The sequence below is a fragment of the Panicum virgatum genome, chromosome 3N (assembly GCF_016808335.1).
Source record: "Panicum virgatum strain AP13 chromosome 3N, P.virgatum_v5, whole genome shotgun sequence".
Classification (NCBI taxonomy): Eukaryota; Viridiplantae; Streptophyta; class Magnoliopsida; order Poales; family Poaceae; genus Panicum; species Panicum virgatum.
Genome location: NC_053147.1, coordinates 16,590,919 through 16,609,500, shown reverse-complemented (window position 1 = coordinate 16,609,500; position 18,582 = coordinate 16,590,919). Strand labels below are relative to the sequence as shown.

At 47.4% G+C, this 18,582-nt stretch overlaps 3 protein-coding genes across 3 annotated transcripts; 1 reads left to right on the top strand and 2 right to left on the bottom strand.

Moving 5' to 3' along the window:
• Window positions 1–3,255: 3,255 nt before the first annotated feature.
• On the bottom strand, window positions 3,256–8,304 carry LOC120664674. The gene is made up of 9 exons (XM_039943960.1): window positions 7,688–8,304; window positions 7,078–7,194; window positions 5,804–6,014; window positions 5,580–5,715; window positions 5,318–5,445; window positions 4,869–4,918; window positions 4,648–4,745; window positions 4,212–4,496; window positions 3,256–4,047 (listed from the first exon to the last, which is right to left on the bottom strand). Exons 2-9 carry the CDS (start codon window positions 7,145–7,147, stop codon window positions 3,538–3,540), a joined length of 1,488 nt encoding a protein of 495 aa, XP_039799894.1. The 5' UTR covers window positions 7,148–7,194; window positions 7,688–8,304; the 3' UTR covers window positions 3,256–3,537.
• A 1,497-nt stretch (window positions 8,305–9,801) lies between these two features.
• LOC120664672 (ribosomal L1 domain-containing protein 1-like) lies at window positions 9,802–11,477 on the bottom strand. The gene has a single exon (XM_039943959.1). The coding sequence runs from the start codon at window positions 11,431–11,433 to the stop codon at window positions 10,168–10,170; it is 1,266 nt and encodes a 421-aa protein (XP_039799893.1). The 5' UTR covers window positions 11,434–11,477; the 3' UTR covers window positions 9,802–10,167.
• Window positions 11,478–12,309: 832 nt separating this feature from the next.
• Window positions 12,310–16,067, top strand: LOC120664671 (ninja-family protein 8-like). The gene is made up of 3 exons (XM_039943958.1): window positions 12,310–13,443; window positions 13,711–14,902; window positions 15,457–16,067. The coding sequence occupies exons 2-3, from the start codon at window positions 13,828–13,830 to the stop codon at window positions 15,810–15,812; spliced, it is 1,431 nt and encodes a 476-aa protein (XP_039799892.1). The 5' UTR covers window positions 12,310–13,443; window positions 13,711–13,827; the 3' UTR covers window positions 15,813–16,067.
• Window positions 16,068–18,582: the final 2,515 nt, after the last annotated feature.

The following is an 18,582-nucleotide window of genomic DNA, read 5'->3' as shown; positions in this document are numbered from 1 at the left end:
CTTTAGGTTAAGAGAAAGTCCGGACCTCCAGGTTCCCAGTCCTAGGTACTACGTCACTCATTCATAGGAGGTGGTGCGTGCAGGCTTAGGGTACGGAACCAGGCTAAGCGGCTACACGGCTCCAGACCTCCCCGGAGAATGAGTGCACTTCCCTTAACCTGCAGGTTCCCAGGGGTCCGAACCCCTCTCTTCCATGAGGGGTCTCGAGCTAAGTCACTAGCTAGCCAACTCAATTCGGACCACAATCACCGCACAAGAGTAAGAAGCCACGTGGGGTTAGCGCAAACAGAATGCGTAGATTGAAATTGGAATGTAATATCCTTAGAGGCGAACTGAGAATAAACTTTTCCTTTATAACTAGATGTACATGAGATGTGCGATGTAAGCCAGAACACGGGTTTATGAGGCCGGAGCTGTCCGGACCTCCGGGCCCCCAGTCTTAGGTACTACGGTACTCGCCCTAGGGAGGTAGAGCATGCAGGCTTAGGGTACGGAACCAGGCTAAGCGGCTACACGGCTCCGGACCTCCCCGGAGGGTGAGTACGCTTCCCTGAACCTGGTTCGCAGAGGTCCGGACCCCTCCACGGGGGAGGCTCGCTGGACTGGACCACACGGAAGTACTACCTAGTTACAAAGGAAAATGTTTATTTCCTGCTAGGCCTCTAAGGGTAGAACTTACAGAGATGTAGAGTCGGGGGTGCGACCGGAGTCGGCTTAACGTTGGAGAGAGCCACCAGAGTCGGCTTAGTGCGACCGGAGTGGGCTTTCCGCCGGAGCAGGCTTGGTGTGACCAGAGTCGGCTTTCCGCCGGAGCGGGCTTGGTGCGACCGGAGTCGTCTTTCCACCGGAGCGGGCTTCCTCACATGAGTTAGGTTTGCTGTGAGCTGGGATTTGTTGATCCGCCGCTCGCAGCTTGTGAGGGGGCCCTTGACGGGCGCCCTGACTCTCGTCGACGTGCAGCGCGCACCGCCGCCGACGGTGGCTGTTCCACGGGCACGGTTGCCCCTAGCGCAGGAAGGCGAGAGGCGCGTGGCGCGGATGACGCCACACCCTCCGTCATATCGACGACGTCGTTGTGGTGGGAGTGCTCAACCATCCAAACCATGGAGATAAGCAAGAGATGAGCTAAAACTAGCTAAAGCCTACCCTACCTGGCGCGCCAAATGTCGTGGTGTGCAAACACAAAGCCGGGTGACGTAATGCACCCGCCTAAACCCAGAGGGTGAGTACTCGGGGGTTAGCTAGGATTAGCCCAATCTCGGTGGTGGAACGCGATAAACACAACAGGTTTAGAGTGGTTCGGGCCGCCGGAGCGTAATACCCGACGTCCACTGTGTGTTGTATTGCTTGCGCTCTCAATAGATTGAGAGTCTTGGCGTGTCTAGTGCTCCGTCCAGAGAGCGTCCGAGAATCAGTGTTCTAGCGGGCGTGCTCTCCCTTTTATATGTCCAAGGGGAGCACGTACACTGAGCGGGGCCCCGACAGGTGGGCCCGGCGATGTATTATAAACTACACTTTGGCCTTCAATGCCTCAGATCCGGAGATCTTGTCGTCGGCTTCCGTGCGTAGCTCCTGACCAGGGATGGTCTTGAGCTGTCCTGTCAGAGTAGAGTCTAGCCTCTGTAGCCGCGCGTCGAGGTCATGATGAAGCGCCGAACTACTAACTCAGTCCACGTGAGCTAGCTGAGCTGAGCCGAGAGCTCACGGGGGTCCGGATAGGCACGTGGAGGTCCCGGACCCACCTGCGGGGGTCCGGGTCCGCGGCCACAGGTGCTGAGTATTTCCACCTCTGGGACACGTGGTGACACCGGACCCGCTTCCCGCTCGGGGACGGGTCCGGGACCGTTGGTCCGGTGAGATGGAGTCGGACCCCAGGGGTCCAGCTGCTCAGCTCCTTAGGGCGTAGTTACGGATAACTACGCGAGTCTTAGCACAGTAGGAGTGGGTACCCCAGCTGCAGGGTACCGACACCTAGATTGTATAGGGACATGCCCGTCAAGACTCTGGGCACCCTTGCATATGACTCTAGCCAATCTCCCCAGCAAAGAGCTATAGCATGCTGTTTTGCACGCCAAGCTTTCGAGTACTTCACCCGGTAAGAACACATGCCGAAAATTGACTCCATAAGCGAAGGAACTGATGTGTCGTTGTCCTTCCGAACAATACCAAGAATGCGATGTGCTAGGTAACGTGTCGTGCACTGTGCGTGAACTTGCTTCGGTCTCGAGGATGCACATGTGTGATGCTGTCTTACTTTGGTGATTTTCCACTGACCAGTGCCCCTAACAATCCGTGCCCATACACCCCATAGGCACCCCTGCTTGCATAGCACATCGTACCGTACGCACTTGTCCGAATGAACCACATTAAATGGACGATGATGACGCACTGCATAATCAGCCAAGAAAAACTGCAACTCTGGAAGTGAATTGAACTTCATGCCCTTGCAAATCTCTTGACTGTCACTATCAATTACAGACTCGCTTTAAAAAATATATGAGTCACAAATGGCTCTATAGATCCTGCTAAGATCCTTGGCATTTGAAACCGTCGGGACTTCAATGTGGGATAACTTCATCATGCGCAACTCTTCAGCGGTATAACTAAAACGTGCATCAACCCCCCCCCAAATCGCCGGATTTGGGGGGGATCTGGCCGGCGGCGGTGGAGGCGATGCGTTGGCGGCGCACTGCACGGGAGCGGGGAGGAAGAGTGGGAGGGTGGGGGAGGAAGGGGGCCTGTGCGGGCCCAGATAATGCGCTTGTCGCGCCAGCCCCGCCTGGCGCGACAGAACTCTTGTCGCGCCAGCGCATGTGGCACGACAGAGGTGCCACGTCATTGCCCCGTCAGCGCAGCCGTGGCGCAGCATTGCACCGAGCGCCAGCGTGGCAGTCCTGTCGCGCCATATGCACTGGCTCTTGTCGCGCCAGGTGCATTGGCGCGACCAAACGGGCTACGTGGTACAAATATACCTTGATACGGGTTAAAATTAAAATATTATTAAAAAAAGTTTTAAAAAAAACCGGGGTGGAAGCCTCGACGAGACAAGAGAGTGAGGCTGACATTGGGCCCCCTATCAGTACTTGCTTCGGGACCCAACAGTTGCTAGTTTACGTGATCCTACCGTGAAGGCGGAATCAGCTAGGTAACATTGCTATGCTCGTGGGTAGGTGTGTACTCAGAAGAGGGAATGGAATAATCCAGTGGTGTAAAACGCATCATAAATTAATAGGAAAATAATAATAAAACACTGAATGAAAAAGTGATGTGTGAAGAATTTAACGTCACGATAGAGTTGTTCGTTAAAACAAAATGGCATGTGGCCAAGTGTATTTTCTTCCAACAGAAGGAAAAGTGCAATCTAGTTTTCATAATTCCCTGTAAAGGCTATAGTATTGTCATTTGCTGTAGTTTCTCTCTCTCTATCTCTCTGGTGAGTGGTGACTTCAGATTAGTAAGTTTCAGTTTAGTAGACTTCAGGCACAAACATTTTTGCATGACCAAACCAACGATCCAGATCTCCAGATGACTAGATGATCAGCGAAATTTCTTGCTCCTTCCGATCTCAACGAGCATGGCCAGGAGGGCCTCGCACATCTCACTTGCATCAGCCTCAGCGCTGCCCTTCTTCAGCGTGGAGTACACCATCCACGCGTGGTCCAGCCTCCTCTCGGGCCTCACCACCACCGATCCAGGCACCTCGGCGTCACGCCGAGTCACCAGCCCGTCGCTCCTCTCTCCGTACCGCAGTCGCAGGTGGAGCGCGGTGACCGCCATCGCTGCCGACACAGGTGCAACCACAGGGACCTTTAGAGAGGCGAGCATCAACTCGACAAACTCGGATGCTGATAGGAAGAACCGTGGCAAGGGGAGCCATGGCAGGAGCTCGGCCTGGGCAATGCGGGTCAGTGTTGCGAGAACTGTTGGCGCGGTGCTGGCTTCGGTGTGGAAGGAGATAACCGGCAGCTCATCGACAGGGAGCTTGTGCTTGGAGATGAAGTCCTTTCTCTTGGCGTAGGTGAGGTCCTCCAAGGCCCTCATGTCACCCTGTAATGTTCACTTGTTTAAGACCCTGAAGTGGATGACATCATGAATGAACAGTTTGTAAACAACGGATTTCTCCATTTTCCATCTTAAGTAATTGGCAGAGCTCCTACTTTCAAAGAAAAATAAATAACGGATTTGACGGGGTAACAATTCATGATGAGGACCTTGATTAATTTGCATACAATGAGCTCCATGATTCTCCTTGTCTCCTTATCAGCAATCTGGCCTTCTCGAAGGATATCAGAGGCGACCGGGGTGCCACCATATGGGCTCTGGACCAATGCCAGGCCGGCAACCTTGCCCTTGAGCTCAGACCAGTACAAGGAAAGAGCTGCAGCTGCATCAACTCCACCTTTGCTATGGCCAAGGAGCAAAACTTGCTTACCAGATCCCCAGTAGAGCTCCTCAATGTACTGTTTCAGTTCCCACACATTTTTCTCCACTGATGCCTAGACAAAGCAACATGTAAGTACAAGGAGTAATAGTAAGAACACTAGCACAAGCAGCTGTTGCTTTAGGACATAACTCGAAATAAGAATGAAACCTATTCTCGACAAACTAGTGAGGAAAAACTTGCATGCAAACCTTCAGCTCAATTACCTCGCTATGAATTTTTGCAATATGGCAAGCCAATCCCATCTTTGAAAAGAATCTTTTCGTATTGGTGAAGTAAAGTGGACTGTGGTTGCTAAAAAGGCCTGCATAAAGGAGTACAGATGAGACAATTTGTAAGCAATGGCATTTAAGGATCAGGCAGGCAGGCCTATGTTTCAAGAATGAGACATTTGCAAAAACTTGTTACATTGTGAAAGATGTCTCACCAGGAATAAATAAGTAAACCAGCGTATCAGGCAGGCAGTGCAGACCATTTCTGAAACATAAAGCAGCTTATAGTACTGTTGGTCATTCTTGAAACTGATTAATCACTTTCAGTTCAACTTACTTGGTATGATCATAATTTTCACACTACAGTATTTGAAACTGAAAGCAATGCTAAAATAACGTGGTAATGTTTTTGTACAGAGTTCACTATAACTGGGAACCAAAGAAATTGATGTGGTGCATAGTATAGCAGTGGTGCCAGTGCCAGGGTGTTGTGTGGCACGTGCTGAGGTCGCAATCCAACCAGCCCTTGGTTGTCTTTAGTTGTTAGCTACTGTCGTTGTTTGACCCTTTGGGGTTGTTGTTACTTTGTTGTATTTCCCAATCAGGGTTTCTTTTTTGTAATACATTTGGCAGTTCTTCATCCTGATTTGTTTAAAAAAATCACCTGATCTCATGCAATATCTCCTTGAAGCGGCCTGTGCCATCCACTGAACAAAGCGATGCTTGAGTTCTTTGCAACCATCCTATGTCTTCACGAGATCCCTGTAGTGTTGTCCAGAAACATGTAAAATCCTGTGACCAAAATGACATATCTTAGAACTAATTAGAATAAAGAAGACTGGGTTACACCATCAATGGCCTTTTGAGTCCTCGAACTGTAAGGTGCAACAGGTGCACACACCCAAGCAAAATATAGAAGTCTGAACAGAGAAGGCATTAACTAACCTAGTTAGTTTGGCATGTACTTCACTTGAAAACAGACTCCATTGATCTCGCACACAGAACGCCAATCTTCGTACCACCCCGAAGCCATGGAAAAGATAGGAAGAACTACCATATGATCTGACACCACAAATAGTTGCAAAGTGGATGTGAGACATAGGACAAAAATACATACTTAATGATTGATGAAGCTATAAAAAAACTGAACCTTCGATAAATACAAGAAAAACTTTTTCCGAAAATTGTGCCTTCAAATATTCCATTTGCAGTCTGCTCTTCTGTAGTAGTATTACTAATAGATAATGCATATGCCCCTTCATGAATACATCCTGTAGTGCCAGGCAATGATCCTCCATGACTAGCAGAGAATTGTATTTCAAGACGTTGAGGAATCCAATCAATGTACCCGAGCAAATTATCTGGCAAGATAAATGACAAACACATAAAAATAAAGAAAAATACAACAAAACACCATTTTTCAGGTTTCTCACAGTTTTGAGAAGCATTTGTTTCTATTAGTGGCGGTCAAGCACATCTTATCCAGTCCAAACCTCTGAAAGTCGGACCACATGCCTCCAAAAAGAAAAGGTTGGGCATCTCTCAAAATGAAATACATCTAATATTACTATCCAACAGGAAGTAGTCAAGCATCGAACTAATTGCTCCATGTAAACTCAAGGAAAGAAAATAGGAACCCTGTAATTGATGGCTCTCCCTCGCGGCTGCACCTCTTGTGCAGGACCCTCAGCTCACACACACAAGCACACTCTGGAGGTGGAAGAAGAAGTGAGATGAAGAGAAGCAGAGACGAAACACGGCAAGTGTTGCTGCTTAAATCTTGTGAGCTGCAGCTGCTCTCCTCTTTTATAGACACTCTTGGTCAAGGTGAGAATTTACAAGGCATGGCTCTATAGTACATTGCAGCCCCTACCTCCTACTGCTACAGCTATCTACTATTACAAGTCACTGCTGCCATATAGTAATATGCAGCTACTACTATATGCTACAGCCATCTGCCGCCCAAGTCAAAGGACCAGGCATGGCAAAACACAGTAGCAGGAGCTCCCACTACTGCTCAAACACGATGACAAGCAAGAGCAAGGGTAATTATCTAACAATCCTTCCCCTAATTGCATTGCTCTTGCTTGATTTCCTCAACTCCAATCTTGGTCCTCAACTCTGTGAGTCGAACGCACCCAAGTGGCTTGGTGAGGATGTCCCCAAGCTGTCGAGCAGTCTCGACATGCTCGAGCTTGATCTGTCCACCATCGACGCAGTCACGGATGAAGTGATACTTGGTGTCGATGTGCTTGCTCCGGTCATGGTGGATGGGGTTCTTTGCTAAGGGTAATTATCTAACAGTAATTAGGAACTTATAATTCAAAAATAGCAAAAGAAACAAGACCCACATGAGCACTGAAATCAGCATGCCCAAATCCAAGGTGGTTTTGTTAACTAAGAGATACAAGCTCAAGTTGGCACCTATCAATTCTGTCAAGTATTGTCTTAACTGCCAACCAAGGTTCAGGAAGCGTGAAAAATAGTCCTCCATCTATGTCACAGGTAGATGCATCGACCCTGATGATACATTCTTTTTACCTAACAAAAGGAAAAAAAAAACACGTCAAGAGCTCAGTACCTCTATAATAGATCACGAACTAATCTGAAAACCTCTATGCCACTGTGAAAAATGTAAAATGTGCGGCACTGTTTAAACTAACAACGATGGTGCGCATTGCTAGCGTCGCTACCCCTTCCAGCATCTAACAGACCCAAAAGGATTAAAATGGTGGAGGTTCACGGAGCTCTAGCTTGTGAACAAGACAAAGGTACACATTCCAGCAACGATAGCCCAACCAATTGACTTTAATTCCTGGATCAAATAAAACTAAAGCCTGCTCGCAGCTTACATTCAAGAATCCAGGTGAGCAGACGAGATCGCAACAAGGAGCATCTTGCATCAAACTCCTAGACAGAACCTTCTCCCGCTCACACACGCAGGCATTTCGACAAACAGTTGGAGCGCATGCCACTGGTACTACGGACTGCGGGCCGCGCCAAATCGAACGTACAGGAAAGAAGCCCACTGTACCTCTCCCGGAGAAGCAGGAAGGAGCTCCCTGGACGCTGATGCTCGGAAACCCGCTCCCGCCGGGCAGTTACCACGAGACTCCCAGACGATCTGGGGACTGGGGTGGCGTCAGACGGTCAGAGGCTCCAGGCAGCACGGCAGGCTCAGGCTTCCAAACGGAAAAGTGAGAAGAGGCGCTATAGTGCGCGACGACTGCGCGAGTCAAAAGGGGAGCTCGCGGCGATCCGGGAGCGGGAGCGGGAGCCGTCAGCCGTGGGGTGGGATGGGCGAATGGGCTTATCCGGTGTGACCGGTGACGCGCGCGCGAGGGCGACCACACGGGGGGGCGCGCGCATGGGCGCCGCGTGGGGGTGCGGCGCGGCTGCCTGCCGTGGCGCGCCACGCGTGGGGGCGCGTGCTGCGCTCCCGCCCCCCAGCCTATCCGGAACGCGAGGCCGCCGCCCGCCAATCGCGGCCGGCGCGAGGTCGACGGGCGGGGCCCGCGGCCACTCGTCGCCTCACCGTCACCGCAGGCGCGCCAGCAGCGGGGCTTCTTGCCGTCTCGCGCTCGCGCCTGGGGGAGGTCGACAGGCTGCTCTTGGGTTGGGTCGCTCGCACGTCGCCTCCAAGATCGACGCGTCCGATCCGATCACGCCGCGCCCGCGCCCGCGCCCGCCCGCACCCGCCCCCATCTCTTCGACCATCCCACCATTCTGCGGTTTTCGACGGGTGGCAGCCCAGAGATGGCGCGACGCGAGCACGTCGCGCCGTCGTGATGAAACAGTTTGACTCCGCTCTTATCCCCGGCGAAGCTTGGCATCTGGCGTCGGCAAGCTAACTGCAGTCGACACGGGTGCCGCCCGGATCGGTCTCCTCTGAGTGGTTGCTGTGTTGGTAGCCCGTAGCCGAACAAGTTACAGGAGAAGAGGATGATTCTGAACCTGTTGACGCGTCTCGGACTGACCGTATTGCCATACTGCCACATCTGGTCCGACGTGAACTCCTCGCTCCGGTGCTAGGTCGGCTATGGAACGCCCAGCTCGATGCTCCCGAGTTGTATGCTGTGTTCGTTTGGTTTGTCAGCCAACCAGTCATCAGTATTGTTCTCTTATACTAAATCAACACTAGTCACCAACTAACAGCCAATCAGCGGTACTGTTCTCACATAACAAATCAGCCATCAGCCAAACGACACAACGAGATAATTCGAATTAACCAGTTTATTAGCTGTCTTCAAATAGTTACAATAGTCAAGCTGCAAGTTCAACGAATCACAATAGCATCGCCACACTCATCTTCCAAGCAGTGTTCTTCCAAGTCGATGCTCCGTGTCTCAAGAAAGAGGCAATGGTATTATTCGAAGCAGGGAACAGAGCCTCCTGAAAAGCAAGATCATCAGTGCTCATGATTAGTGGATCCAATTGTAACATCTCCTGATACAGAGTACCCTAGGACAGCACCTTCATTGACTTTTGATCAGGGGAGCCAAGGCAATATCGAAGCACCGATGCCTGGGTAGTGGGTAAAGCTACTGGCATGTGGCATCTCATCGAAACGTTAATTTCAAATGTGTTCAGAACTTCAGATACACCAGTACAAACGAAATGCAACATTCCAGAACATTAGGGGAAATTTACGATCACTTCGGACAGAAACAAATTCCAGCTCGCGCCAAAAAGGTTCATCAGACTTAGCATGAAAAAGTACAGTACCAGGATGAGAAAATGGAATTGCGAACAGAGATAACGCAGATCAACAGTATTCATAGACTGTCATCCCAGTATGCAACTAGAGATGATTTAGGAACATATCGAAGTATGTGCGAAGATTTTTTTAGCAGGACGTACAGCATGAATGTACAGTAACTTGTCTAAGATGAAGTATTAAGTATATGATAAGATTTTCTTAGCAGGACGTTGTCTAAGATCCTGGATCTTAACTACGACATATACTTTCCAATGTATGTTGCCCATAAAATTGAAAATATTCATCATATGTTGTGAACAATTTATATTGGTTCAGTTAACAACATAATGGTCATGTTAATTCTAGATAATGGTGACATGGTGGGAGAAAATACGCAAGTCTGATGATGCAAATAATGCGGCCAGGGCAACACATGTGATCGCAGGAGGTACTTCAAAGAAGCCAGGGCAACACAAGTACATTCTCAGATGGACAGAAAATTGTTACGATTTGAATGGAGTACATAGTCTTAGCAAGAAACAGTTTCGCCACACTATTATTAACCCAAAGGCTTGAGCTAGGAAAACCTGAAGATGAAACTTCAGAAGAAACCTGTGGGACCAAATGTCTAGCATTCCGTGGTAAAACTGATAGGCAGTCTTCTCAAGTTAAGCAAGGCTCCCCATACAACATGGAACCTGGACAAAAGATGATTCTTCAAGACGATTACAACTAACCCAGTTCATCAATTCTTTGAATCTGCAGCTGGCCTCAATGCAGAACAGGCATCTCCAGCGCTAATATCGAGTGTAACCTTATACTCTTACCCTGCTCCTTGTCTTCTTGATCTTGCCATCAGATTTCTCCCCCTTGCTCTTCTTATCTTTGTGGCTTTTATCTGCTGAGACTTCAGCATCACCCTTCATGTTCTTCTTCCTTTTCTTGCCCTCTTCAATCTTCCCCTTCTTACTCTTCTTATTGTCCATACTGGGTTCTTCCACCTCATTTTCCAAATCGTGCTTGCCCTTATCTTTACCCTTCTTGCCAACCTTCTGGCCCCCATCAACAGAAACCACAATACTCTTCCTCCTCTTCTTTTTCTCTGTCTCTGCCTGAACTTCTTCCTGCATTTCAACATCGTTAATCCGCTCCTTATTATTCCTCTTCCTCTTGCCACTCTCATTGGCAACTCCCTTATCATCATTGGCATCAGCGTACATCAATGCCTTCTTCTTCTTGTCAGTCTTCTTCACCCTAGTCTCCAATTCCACATCATCAATGACCTCCCCAGATTCAACTTCCTGAGGCACCTCAATCTTCATACCCAACTCTGGCACGACCTGGTAAATTGGCAGGGCAACTGAATCCACAGCCTTCAGATGCAGCGCCCTAATGTTGGCCCACTTCTTCGGCACCTTTTCCGCAGCCGCCTCCACCGCAGCCATCACATTCTCCACGATCTCCTCTTCCTCCATGTCCAGCCTCCCAACTTTGATCCCCGAGCAGGTCCCCGACCGCAGGTACAGAAAAGCGGAGCCCAGCACCTTGCGGACCTGCTCCGGCCACCCGACGCGGGTGAAATCGACTCCAATCGGAGCCTTCTTGGTGGAGTAGAACGCCTTCCCGAGGACGCGCGGCAGCAGCGGGAGGATGGCGCGGTCGGCGATGAAGAGGTCGTGGGAGGCGGCGAGGCGGCGGCGCGACTCGTACGGGCGGTAGTCCGTGCGGAGCGTGGAGAGCGGGATGATCTCGGAGACGGGGAGGCGGTGGAGCGACTTAGACGCATCGAGGAGGTCGGAGGCAGGCGGGGACCGCGAGTTGGGGCGGTCGTCGGAGATGACGCAGACGGAGGCGCCGTCGTGCCCGACGACGGGGTGCGGGAGCGGGAGTAGGCTCGGCCTGGTGGTGGGCGAGGCGGGGATGCGGCGGAGGGAGAGCTGGAGGACAACGAGATCGTCGCGCTCGTCGGCGAGGAGGTTGGGGGGCGCCTCCGCTGCGCGTTTCTTCATCCACTTGGTCAGGGAGGCGACGGCGCCGGCCACCGTCTCACGGGACACCGGGTGTGGAGGCGGCGGCGACATGGCGGCGGCGCGACGAGAGAGCAAAGGGGTTTAGGGTTTGATGCGCGATGGGAAGAGCACATTTTATACGACTTGAAAGCATTTGCCTGGATTGCTCCCAATGGCAAGTGGGTCCAAGGGACACATATTCGAAAATGTCAGCAGCTGTATTTGGGCCGAACTCAGTGGTGCAGCAGCAGCCAAGTCCACAAGAGGCCCACAAATTCCGAAGGCTCGCCATCACCAGTCAAAAGCCCAGCCCAGCACACTGGACACCTCCTCCCTTACGGTGGCAGCAACGCCGAGCGGATTTGGCGGCGCGCAGCAGCGCCGCGCCGCCGCCGGGATTCCATCCCTACGGGTGGAGTACCGAGTACCTCAATGCCGCGCCGCCGCGCACTCTCACCGTCTCACGGGCCCCAGGCGCTGCCTTGAGGTGTTGTTCTATTCCCAGGTTCTCACCCATCGTAAGTTAGATTCCATCTACTTTGGATCGTTTCGAAATGTAAAATATTTTCTTGTTGATTTGTGAATGCAAGGCCAGTATCATATCAAGCTTCGAACTAATTGGATTGAACATGTATGGCTAATTTTCAATCTGTTGTTTGGGTGACCATTGACTTGCCTTCGATTCTTAATGCATGTATATCGTACAGCATTGCGAGCCTTCATGCATCTTCAGGGCCTCATGCATCCGGTGGTGGCTGATTTTTGTTGCAACTTAGAGAATGTTTGGTACAAAATGCATGTATTGGATATTCTATTGTTGTCATACCTGTCAATATTTCGGTAGTTCACTGCAAGGTTGTCTACTTGTCAAGACGATTACAACTAACCCAGTTCATCAATTTAATGAAGCTGAAGTATTTCAGTTTTGCATGGCATGTGTATGCATCATACTATCTCTATAAATAAATTTCTAACCATCAAAAGTTAAAATAATATAGCTGGAGATTAGAGCCTTGCATTAGCTAGCAAGCTACTATGTTGCACAAGCTAAAATATGTGCAAAATAATATCCACTCTATTCCCTTTTGGTAGTTCTGTTTCATCTTGGTACATGATTAAGAAGAAGAACCTTGCTTATCATCTCATTAATCATGACTTCTCGTTTTCGATCTTATTATATGTGTACACTAATCTTTCTTGGCGAGAAATTTCTCTGCACGAGAACCGAACGGCTATCCGTACTATCTCAAGATGTCAACTCAAATGGGGACTACAAAAGAGAATAACTCAATTTTGGAAGTAGGACTATTAAAAGAAAATAGAGGGAATAAAGTTAAATATCCATATATGCTTCTTTTCCCATTTATTTATAATTAAACGTGTCTTTTAGGTCAATCTCAGTGTATAATTTCATTGTAATATCACAAAGACTGTGAACTTGGTAACTAAATGGGATGAGTATTATGGGGATGAAACTTCTCGTAATGATCCTGCCATAGCAATAAATTTGCTGATATAGTATGATATTTAATGTCCATAAAATTTGTACGAAGACTAGTCTTATACCCTCTCTGTCCCAAATTATTAGTCTTCGCACAAATTTTTTAAATTCGTAGACTTTACTACACATCTATATATGTATTATGTCTAGGTGCATAACAAAATCTACTAGGTGCATAACAAAATCTATAAATCTAAAAATCAAAATGACTAATAATTTGGGATGGAGGAGTACGCTTAACTCTTTAACTATTATTATTATACCGCTGCCTAACTCGTTAACTATTATTATTAATACCGCTATGTAAGGTGTTCTGTCGTGGTCTAATCTCGAGCTCAGGTCGACCCCGGCTCGGTCCCTCGAGCTCGGCTCATTGACAGCTCACAGGCTCACAGCTAGCTCTCCCGCTGAGGGCCCAGCCGCTCAGGGTCATCACCTCCCTCTGTTTCACCTTTCCCATCTCTCGTCCTCGGACACAAGGACTCTTTCATCCCTTCCCTGGCGGCGACGACTAGGCGAGCGGCGGCGCTATTTGTCCTGCCTTCGCCCAGCCCTTTGCCGGCGACGAGCGTATCCTCCAGGTATGCCCACCCCTTCTCTTTCCTTATTCTGTGCGAGACGGAGCACCCTAAACCCTAACAAAACTATTTGTATTCGGATCTGAATCCAGTTACAATATATTACCTACTACCTTCGATTTCGTTTGCATGAATTATCGGGTGTACATGTGTACACCCATGTCCTATGCTGGGTCCGCCCCTGGTGTGATGAATTGCTTTGTTAAGTGATTTTTAGTTAATTTATGTTTCCACATGTGACGAATCTCTTACCTAAGGTATTTATTGCAGGGATGATGGTTTGAATGGCTGTAAGTATACAATGGCACGGTCTATGTCATCCTCAGAGTGTGTGAAGAATAGCCTGTAACTACGCATACCCATCATTACAATTACCAATAACTGGAAATGGACGAGGAAAATGGCCTTGAGCTTAGTTTGGGCCTCTCTTTGGGCGGATCATCTGGGAAGGCTAAGGGTAGGGATGCTCCTCTAGAACCAAAAGCAGAACCTCAAGTGGAAGAAAGCAGTAGCAAAGTTGGTTCACAAACTCCTGATGCTGTGTTTGGAAAGTATTATCAAACAAACCCTGAGAATCAAGAACACAATAGTAAACAGAGGCACGGCCCTGTTGCGCCACAATTTGGGAATTTCTGGGGACAGCAAGGGAGTTCCTCTGCTCCAGTGGTAGATGGATCCGTCGAACCAGTGGGCCTTCAGCCTCAGCTTCCCAGGCATCAAGATGGTAGGATGTCAAATAACAGTGGAAATAATTCTGAGGAACAGAAGCCAGTCTTAAGTAACCGTAACTTGCTTTCTGAAGAGATGAGCTTTCAGAAGAAGCATCAGACAGCTGGTAACCAGCCTGATGCATCTAGTAAGAGCTCTGATGGGGGTGCGAAAAATACACCTATCTCAATCAGTACGGATGATGGTTCAACTGGTGAAAATGAGGATGTTGCGGAGTCAGAAGCAGAAGGTTCAAATTCTTGGTTGGTTGCACAGCGTGAAGACAGTGCTAAGGGGTCTGTTGTTAACAAAGGATCCGATAAGAAAAGATCTGCTGATGCTGCTGCTGTTGGTTTTCAAGGAAAGAGGCAGCCAAGTTTCTCAGGAAGTGAGGCAAGCTCAGGAAAGCTGCCGCCTGGGAATCAATTGTCTATGCAAGCATCAAATGTAGTGGCTGTGCCATATCAAGTCCAAGCTCAGGTGTCTGGTCCGCCTACCGTAACTAACGCACCGAATTTTCACTCTGTATGTCCAGTGCAGTTGAGGCCACCTACAAACAGTGGGCTAGCTGTCCAGACAGTGAGTAGTGCCTCTCAGGTTGCTTTTGGTTATCCGGGAGCCCAGCTACCGACACTTGAGACGAGCTCTTCATGGGCTTTTGGTGCTCCACCTCAGGCTGTGTCTTCTTTTACTGTAAAAGACAAATCTGAGCAAATGGGTTCCAAGCAAGCTGATGATGGCAAGAGACCCCAGGGTTAGTGCTTGCGTTCCTTTCCCAGAGAAATAAGGGGGAATCCTTGTGTTTGTGATTTTTTAATGGTTATTGTTAACAGCAAAACAGATCTCTTTACCACTAAAAAGTTAAAAAACAAAAAACAGATCTGTTACCAGACACTAGAGTTAAAACACTTGATTGGTATATAACATGTGTCTATTAGAAATATATATTAGAGAAGATTTAACATCTAGTTCCATCCCAAGGGTCCTTGTTGGTTCCACAATGTGTTTGGTTACTTTGGTACGATTGATGCGTACTGTGGCTTGTCATTAAGCTCATTTAATTTTACAACATTATGATGACCTTGTTGAGATAATTGGATCAGTCTTTTCTTTATGCATGGGCTGCCAATAATCTGGTAATACAAAATGAAACATAATGCAAGGCAATCCCATACTGAGCATGTGTACATTTGTTATGTTTGGTGCCAAAATTATCCAGGCATGTTTGAATATTTTGCCAGCTGATCATACAGACCGGCAAGACTGATTTGTTTTGCTCTTTTCTTTCTTTTGCAAACTGCGAGGCAGGTGCTTCCTCGTCTGTTCACATGGAAGATGAGAAGAAAGCTGAGAGGGCACTCCCTCTTATGGGTTCTGCTATAAGGCCAGGCATCGCACCAAATGTCAAATTTGGAGGGTCTGGATCACATCCCGATCTTCCTTGGGTTTCTACCACTGGTACTGGACCAAATGGTAGAACCATATCCGGTGTAACATACAAGTTTGGTAGAAATGAAGTGAAGATAGTATGTGCCTGCCATGGCACTCACATGTCCCCGGAGGAGTTCATGAGGCATGCAAGTGCAGATGGTCCGGTCCAAGAAAATAGTGAAACTTTACCGGCATTCCCTGTCGGTAACCAAGCAGCGTCTGCTGAAAACTAATTTACCTGTTTGATAGAATGCTTGACTAATAATCGCTGCCCCCTTTTGTGTCTATCACCAATTCATTGCAATACTCTCTGTTCACCTCATATTGGTATTTATTATGCAAGTGTAGACGTTTGGTGTTGAACTTTGTTTGAAGATAGAAAATGTGTATTTTTAGCTCTTTGTATCTTCAAGCAAGATTTAGCTAGTTCTTCTAAGTTCGTTTCATGCCAAATGGAGTATTGAGATGCTAAGCCACTTGGTCGTAAAGCAGAATATTTGGCACACTATTTGAACTAGATAATTACTTTGGAAGTTTATCTGTTTTCTTGGGTTGAGTTCTATGATTCCCGCTATTTGTGGTACTCCATTTTTCTGCATTTCAAGTCAGAACTCCGTATACCAAATTCATATTCCCATCAGCATCTGAATGGTGGCAGCATCTTGAAGGCACAATTATAGAACTAAATTTTCAGCAAACACCTGTTGCTCTTAATCATTATCAGACCTTCAAGCAGACGGGTGCAATATAAACTGACAAGCACTGAGATAATCAGCATACAACGTCACGTTCAGTTTATATCTGTTTACTAAAATTGTCAACGAGAAAATCTGACAGTTCTGTTAGTTCGTCATAATTTTTTTAGGCAAGGTGTCATAATTTTTTTAGGCAAGGTACCTTAAGCAACTTTGAAGTTACATATTCCGTTGTAAGTTTGGTACAAGCTCAGGAATTTCCTGCCCACTGCACTGCGCCAAAGCATTCATCCAACCAGCAGCCTATAACACGATGTGTGATGTCCATTGATGGGTCAGCAATCTTCAACATGCTGAGGCCATTAATCTTCCTAGTTTGTCGAGTAAGCAGATAAATTTTATTGTTACACAGATCATCCCAGACTTCTAAATGTTACACAACCTGGGTAGATGTGATCCATCCAGCCCAAGCCGCTTTGTGTTTTCCAGTAGCATCTGTTTCAGTATGATGGCCAGCAATCAACGTATCACATGGGGCATTCAAGGGGCATTGAGAAGTTCCAATGTGTAAATAAGTCAATGTAAACAGAAAACAAACCCAATAAACTGCAGACGAGCATAATGGAAGATCAACAAAAAGTTGTGTACCTCTCGGATGTAAGTTGCAATTGCTTTACACCCTTCTATGGCAAGTCTCATTACGTTTCAAATGTATCCATTGGTAATTTTGCACCCATCTTGAAATTAAAAAAAAACTTTCAGCTGCTTCCTTTTGGTGATAACAAAAGGTATATAAGAACAATGCTATGCAACAAACAATCACAAAAGAATTATTTCACAAGAGAGCAAGATTCACACAAAGAGACTACAGGAGTTAAGAATTTGGAACATGAATGCTTGATCTTTTTACCTCCAGAAGAGTCACTTTGTCCATTTTCACAAGAATTCCAACTGTGACATCTGGACCCCCAGCACTGTCTTCTAAGTAATTCAGATCTGAGATCTGATATAGCACATTAGAATTACTTTGAGTTCTGTTTCTACCATAGTCTTTCGGAAAAAAAAAGTTCTGTTTCTACCATACGATTCTTAGCTTATCAAAGATATGAAAAAAAAGTAGTTAGGCGTCTTACCAAGCAAAGGATTAGAACACAGATACCCAAGCACTAAAAGATGTGACAATGTCTCGCATTGGAATCCCGGCATCTGCAAGAGCTAGCGTTGCAGCATTGATGCATCCTGCATGCTGACATCGGGAGGTGGCAATGATACCATTTAAAACTGAAGTTTCTTAACGAATACTACGGACTAAACTGAACTGACCTGTGAACATCAAATGTGTTAATAGTCGTGTTCACCTCAGAAGCACGAAAGTGCTACAGCACTATTCGCTTATGTTACACCGGATGCGACTCCTGAAAATTCCTAATTCTAATGCGCCCTCTCAAGGAAGCCCTGAACTGCTGGTTTAAATTAATCAGGGATAAATCTTGGCTTGCCAAACTCAATAACCAATGCCCTTATGTAGAGCTCAGTGCCTAACAAACTGAATAATAAAGAAGCTAACTTTCCTCTGAAGAAGCAAAACAAACCAACTAATCTCACTGCTAATCCTTTACTGCAGTTTTGGGCAGCTGGCTGGAGGTGTCACACTTATGCAATGTTGGTATGTGCCACCCGCAAAGGCATACACACCAGTACGCTGTTACAAACACAGTGGTCTTGATCTGACACCCATACTTCAATCGACGGTCTTTACTCTTTACTAGGAAATGCAATGGTGTTTGGAAAATACTACCCTCAAATCAGATGGCAGAAACACTACAAAGACATGTAAAAAACACAGGATGCAGGGAAAACAAGGTTGTTGATAAAGGTAAATAGAAAAATAATACACATTTGCTATGTCAGAAGTCTGTTTTGATAGTAAATGAAACTATTATCCCACATACACAAGGACTGGACTGTTCATTTTAATCAAATTTTACTGTTCAATTTGGAACACACCTGTCACCTTTTGGCTTTCTCCTCCGAGCTCCTGTACTAAATTCTGCCATCCTATACTCATACAGAGCTTTCTATCAATCTCTGCACGTGTTCAATTCAAGCATTACGTTCTAGGCTTCTTGCGCTATACTAGCTAGCTATGTTCATGTAAGGAGTCAAGCATACGAACCGCATGATCACAAGTACAGTGGTAATGATCTGTTCAATCTGACTTCCCATAAACCTCGATCCCTAAGTAAAACCACAAAACCGTACCGCAGAGCCAGCCAGCAGACACACATCGCAAGGTCTAGAGCAGTAT

Coding starts and splice junctions, on each gene's coding strand:
- LOC120664672 (XM_039943959.1), bottom strand. CDS start 11,433: ATGTCGCCGCCGCCTCCACACCCGGTGTCCCGTGAGACGGTGGCCGGC.
- LOC120664671 (XM_039943958.1), top strand. CDS start 13,828: ATGGACGAGGAAAATGGCCTTGAGCTTAGTTTGGGCCTCTCTTTGGGC. Junction 14,903..15,456: donor TGATGGCAAGAGACCCCAGG/GTTAGTGCTTGC, acceptor ACTGCGAGGCAG/GTGCTTCCTCGTCTGTTCAC.
- LOC120664674 (XM_039943960.1), bottom strand. CDS start 7,147: ATGGAGGACTATTTTTCACGCTTCCTGAACCTTGGTTGGCAGTTAAGA. Junction 5,716..5,803: donor TTTTCTTGTATTTATCGAAG/GTTCAGTTTTTT, acceptor TTGTGGTGTCAG/ATCATATGGTAGTTCTTCCT. Junction 5,446..5,579: donor GGTTAGTTAATGCCTTCTCT/GTTCAGACTTCT, acceptor TTTTGGTCACAG/GATTTTACATGTTTCTGGAC.